This window comes from Oncorhynchus nerka, unplaced genomic scaffold (genome assembly GCF_034236695.1).
Source record: "Oncorhynchus nerka isolate Pitt River unplaced genomic scaffold, Oner_Uvic_2.0 unplaced_scaffold_2786, whole genome shotgun sequence".
Lineage (NCBI taxonomy): Eukaryota > Metazoa > Chordata > Actinopteri > Salmoniformes > Salmonidae > Oncorhynchus > Oncorhynchus nerka.
The window spans coordinates 5,599-11,407 of NW_027038514.1; the positions used below are offsets into that span (position 1 = coordinate 5,599).

At 50.7% G+C, this 5,809-nt stretch overlaps 1 protein-coding gene across 1 annotated transcript; it reads left to right on the plus strand.

Annotated features, from left to right (window-relative positions):
* Positions 1-1,934: 1,934 nt before the first annotated feature.
* LOC135567002 (zinc finger protein 710-like) lies at positions 1,935-5,464 on the plus strand. The gene is made up of 2 exons (XM_065014527.1): positions 1,935-2,144; positions 4,043-5,464. Exons 1-2 carry the CDS (start codon positions 1,997-1,999, stop codon positions 4,231-4,233), a joined length of 339 nt encoding a protein of 112 aa, XP_064870599.1. The 5' UTR covers positions 1,935-1,996; the 3' UTR covers positions 4,234-5,464.
* The last annotated feature ends 345 nt before the right edge of the window (positions 5,465-5,809 follow it).

The window sequence follows — 5,809 nt, forward strand, 5'->3', positions numbered from 1 at the left end:
TTTTGGGGGTTGGTTAATAGGGACTGGTAGCAGTGACTATAGTTAGGTCTTGGGGGTTGGTTAATAGGGACTGGTAGCAGTGACTATAGTTAGGTCTTGGGGTTGGTTAATAGGGACTGGTAGCAGCCAGGGCCTACAGTTAGGTCTTGGAGGTTGGTTAATAGGGACTGGAAGCAGTGACTATAGTTAGGTCTTGGGGTTGGTTAATAGGGACTGGTAGCAGCCAGAGACTACAGTTAGGTCTTGGGGGTTGGTTAATAGGGACTGGTAGCAGCCAGGGACTACAGTTAGGTCTTGGGGGTTGGTTAATAGGGACTGGTAGCAGCCAGAGACTACAGTTAGGTCTTGGCGGTTGGTTAATAGGGACTGGTAGCAGCCAGAGACTACAGTTAGGTCTTGGGGGTTGGTTAATAGGGACTGGTAGCAGGGACTACAGTTAGGTCTTGGGGGTTGGTTAATAGGGACTGGTAGCAGGGACTACAGTTAGGTCTTGGGGGTTGGTTAATAGGGACTGGTAGCAGTGACTATAGTTAGGTCTTGTGGGTTGGTTAATAGGGACTGGTAGCAGCCAGGGCCTATAGTTAGGTCTTGGAGTTTGGTTAATAGGGACTGGTAGCAGTGACTATAGTTAGGTCTTGGGGGTTGGTTAATAAGGACTGGTAGCAGCCAGGGACTACAGTTAGGTCTTGGGGGTTGGTTAATAGGGACTGGTAGCAGCCAGGGACTACAGTTAGGTCTTGGGGGTTGGTTAATAGGGACTGGTAGCAGGGACTACAGTTAGGTTTTGGGGGTTGGTTAATAGGGACTGGTAGCAGTGACTATAGTTAGGTCTTGGGGGTTGGTTAATAGGGACTGGTAGCAGTGACTATAGTTAGGTCTTGGGGGTTGGTTAATAGGGACTGGTAGCAGCCAGGGCCTACAGTTAGGTCTTGGAGGTTGGTTAATAGGGACTGGAAGCAGTGACTATAGTTAGGTCTTGGGGGTTGGTTAATAGGGACTGGTAGCAGCCAGAGACTACAGTTAGGTCTTGGGGGTTGGTTAATAGGGACTGGTAGCAGCCAGGGACTACAGTTAGGTCTTGGGGTTGGTTAATAGGGACTGGTAGCAGCCAGAGACTACAGTTAGGTCTTGGGGTTGGTTAATAGGGACTGGTAGCAGCCAGAGACTACAGTTAGGTCTTGGCGGTTGGTTAATAGGGACTGGTAGCAGCCAGAGACTACAGTTAGGTCTTGGGGGTTGGTTAATAGGGACTGGTAGCAGGGACTACAGTTAGGTCTTGGGGGTTGGTTAATAGGGACTGGTAGCAGGGACTACAGTTAGGTCTTGGGGGTTGGTTAATAGGGACTGGTAGCAGGGACTACAGTTAGGTCTTGGGGTTGGTTAATAGGGACTGGTAGCAGTGACTATAGTTAGGTCTTGTGGGTTGGTTAATAGGGACTGGTAGCAGCCAGGGCCTATAGTTAGGTCTTGGAGTTTGGTTAATAGGGACTGGTAGCAGTGACTATAGTTAGGTCTTGGGGGTTGGTTAATAAGGACTGGTAGCAGCCAGGGACTACAGTTAGGTCTTGGGGGTTGGTTAATAGGGACTGGTAGCAGCCAGGGACTACAGTTAGGTCTTGGGGGTTGGTTAATAGGGACTGGTAGCAGGGACTACAGTTAGGTTTTGGGGGTTGGTTAATAGGGACTGGTAGCAGTGACTATAGTTAGGTCTTGGGGGTTGGTTAATAGGGACTGGTAGCAGCCAGGGACTACAGTTAGGTCTTGGGGGTTGGTTAATAGGGACTGGTAGCAGGGACTACAGTTAGGTCTTGGGGGTTGGTTAATAGGGACTGGTAGCAGGGACTACAGTTAGGTCTTGGGGGTTGGTTAATAGGGACTGGTAGCAGGGACTACAGTTAATAGCCCTGATGTTGTCAAGCCAAACAATCACGATTATGAACATATAATGTTACTCGTGCTTTGACTTTTCCAGGTGTGCGGGAAGTCGTTCAACAGAATGTACAACCTGCTGGGTCACATGCACCTCCACGCCGGCTCCAAACCCTTCAAGTGTCCTTACTGCTCCTCCAAGTTTAACCTGAAGGGGAACCTCAGCCGACACATGAAGGTCAAACACGGCATGGACATCTCACCTGACGGACAAGGTAGGGCTTGACCCCTAACCCTTTACCCCTAACCCTTTACCCTAACCCTTTACCCCTAACCCTTTACCCCTAACCCTTTACCCCTAACCCTTTACCCCTAACTCTTTACCCTTTACCTTTACCCTTTACCCCTAACCCTTTACCCCTAACCCTTTACCCCTAACCCTTTACCCTAAGACCTAACCCTTTACCCCTAACCCTTTACCCTAAGAACAAACCCTTTACCCCTAACCACTGATGAATATCTCCCCTGATGGACAAGGTAAGGCTTCATCCCTAACCCGTTACACTAACCAAGCATGAACATCTCCCCTGACGGACAAGGTAGGGCTTTATCCCTAACCCTTTACCCTAACCCAGCATGAACATCTCCCCTGATGGACAAGGTAGGGCTTTACTCTCCTTCCTCTCATCTCACGATCCATCACTTATTTATTCAGCCACCTAACTACCATTCCTGTAGCCTTCTTATTGTAGGCTGTTAGTAACAGTCAATGAGCAGCCTGACTTGGTGGTTGTATATCCTGTTTGTTAAAACTTTGTTTGTGATCCAGTTGGTTCTACCACTGTGTTCTGGGTTGGTTCTACCACTGTTCTGGGTTGGTTCAACCACTGGGTTAGGGTTGGTTCAACCACTGTGTTCAGGGTTGGGATTAGGGTTTGTTCTACCACTGTGTTCTGGGTTGGGGTTAGGGTTGGTTCTACCACTGTGTTCTGGGTTTGTTCAACCTCTGGGTTGGGGTTAGTGTTGGTTACATTACATTACATTTAAGTCATTTAGCAGACGCTCTTATCCAGAGCGACTTACAAATTGGTTCTACCACTGTGTTCTGGGTTTGTTCAACCACTGTTCTGGGTTGGGGTTGGTTCTACCACTGTTCTGGGTTAGGGTTTGTTCAACCACTGTGTTCTGGGTTGGGATTAGGGTTGGTTCTACCACTGTTCTGGGTTGGGGTTGGTTCAACCACTGTGTTCTGGGTTGGTTCAACCACTGTGTTCTGGGTTGGGGTTGGTTCTACCACTGTGTTCTGGGTTGGGGTTAGGGTTGGTTCTACCACTGTGTTCTGGGTTTGTTCAACCTCTGGGTTGGGGTTAGGGTTGGTCCTACCACTGTGTTCTAGGTTTGTTCAACCACTGGGTTCTGGATTGGGGTTGGTCCTACCACTGTGTTCTGGGTTTGTTCAACCTCTGGGTTGGGGTTAGTGTTGGTTACATTACATTACATTTAAGTCATTTAGCAGACGCTCTTATCCAGAGCGACTTACAAATTGGTTCTACCACTGTGTTCTGGGTTTGTTCAACCACTGTTCTGGGTTGGGGTTGGTTCTACCACTGTTCTGGGTTAGGGTTTGTTCAACCACTGTGTTCTGGGTTGGGATTAGGGTTGGTTCTACCACTGTTCTGGGTTGGGGTTGGTTCAACCACTGTGTTCTGGGTTGGTTCAACCACTGTGTTCTGGGTTGGGGTTGGTTCTACCACTGTGTTCTGGGTTGGGGTTGGTTCAACCACTGTGTTCTGGGTTGGGGTTGGTTCAACCACTGTGTTCTGGGTTGGTTCAACCACTGTGTTCTGGGTTGGTTCAACCACTGTGTTCTGGGTTGGTTCTACCACTGTGTTCTGGGTCGGGGTTGGGGTTGGTTCAACCACTGTGTTCTGGGTTGGTTCAACCACTGTGTTCTGGGTTGGGGTTGGTTCTACCACTGTGTTCTGGGTTGGGGTTGGTTCTACCACTGTGTTCTGGGTCGGGGTTGGGGTTGGTTCAACCACTGTGTTCTGGGTTGGTTCAACCACTGTGTTCTGGGTTGGGGTTGGTTCTACCACTGTGTTATGGGTCGGGGTTGGGGTTGGTTCAACCACTGTACTCTCCCTAACAGCCCTGTTTCTCTGTGTGTTCCCAGATGCTCTTCCTGGGATGGAGGGCCAGGGCCACTATGAGGAGGACAACTTTGACTTTGGGACCTCAGGGGCAAACAACAACATGGATAATGGAGGCTCCCAGAACCTCACCAAGCTCACCACGGCCAACATGGACGACATGGACAACTATTACAACTTTGGGAAGGATACAGCTAACTACAACACGTCTTGAGCAGCAGGAGAATAGTGTTAATGGACTACAGACCATTAGACACCATGGATTAATGGAGAAGAGACCATGGGTTATTGGTGGACTAACTGCAGACCATGGGTTATTGGTGGACTAACTACAGACCATGGGTTATTGGTGGACTAACTACAGACCATGGGTTATTGGTGGACTAACTACAGACCATGGGTTATTGGTGGACTAACTTCAGACCATGGGTTATTGGTGGACTAACTACAGACCATGGGTTATTGGTGGACTAACTACAGACCATGGGTTATTGGTGGACTAACTACAGACCATGGGTTATTGGTGGACTAACTACAGACCATGGGTTATTGGTGGACTAACTACAGACCATGGGAAAACAGAAAGGAAAATGCCACACTGCTGCTCCCAGCTGATATTTATTTATAACGTTTCCACCCTTAGGTCTTCATCAGGTATCCAGGACCTAATGGTGGAAACATTGTTATAAATAAATATCCGGGAGCACGAGCAGCAGTGTGGCGTTTTCCTTTCTGTTTTCCATGAGTTTACCTAGAACTCCAGCACCTGTGGAAAGTACCTGGATGTGTGTATGTTCTTCAGCTTTTGTTAATGGAGAGGAGACCATGGGTGGGGAACAGACAACATGGCTGCCGTGCTGTGGCAGAGAGAGAGACTGGGTTAGGGCGTGCTGTGGCAGAGAGAGAGACTGGGTTAGGGCGTGCTGTGGCAGAGAGACTGGGTTAGGGCGTGCTGTGGCAGAGAGAGAGACTGGGTTAGGGTGTGCTGTGGCAGAGAGAGAGACTGGGTTAGGGCGTGCTGTGGCAGTGAGAGAGACTGGGTTAGGGCGTGCTGTGGCAGTGAGAGAGACTGGGTTAGGGCGTGCTGTGGCAGTGAGAGAGACTGGGTTAGGGCGTGCTGTGGCAGAGAGACTGGGTTAGGGCGTGCTGTGGCAGAGAGACTGGGTTAGGGCGTGCTGTGGCAGAGAGAGACTGGGTTAGGGCGTGCTGTGGCAGAGAGAGAGACTGGGTTAGGGCGTGCTGTGGCAGAGAGAGACTGGGTTAGGGCGTGCTGTGGCAGAGAGAGAGACTGGGTTAGGGCGTGCTGTGGCAGAGAGAGAGACTGGGTTAGGGCGTACTGTGGCAGAGAGAGAGACTGGGTTAGGGCGTGCTGTGGCAGAGAGAGAGACTGGGTTAGGGCGTGCTGTGGCAGAGAGAGAGACTGGGTTAGGGCGTGCTGTGGCAGAGAGAGTTAGACTGGGTTAGGCGTGCTGTGGCAGAGAGAGACTGGGTTAGGGCGTGCTGTGGCAGAGAGACTGGGTTAGGGCGTGCTGTGGCAGAGAGAGAGACTGGGTTAGGGCGTGCTGTGGCAGAGAGACTGGGTTAGGGCGTGCTGTGGCAGAGAGACTGGGTTAGGGCGTGCTGTGGCAGAGAGACTGGGTTAGGGCGTGCTGTGGCAGAGAGACTGGGTTAGGGCGTGCTGTGGCAGAGAGACTGGGTTAGGGCGTGCTGTGGCAGAGAGAGAGACTGGGTTAGGGCGTGCTGTGGCAGAGAGACTGGGTTAGGGCGTGCTGTGGCAGAGAGAGAGACTG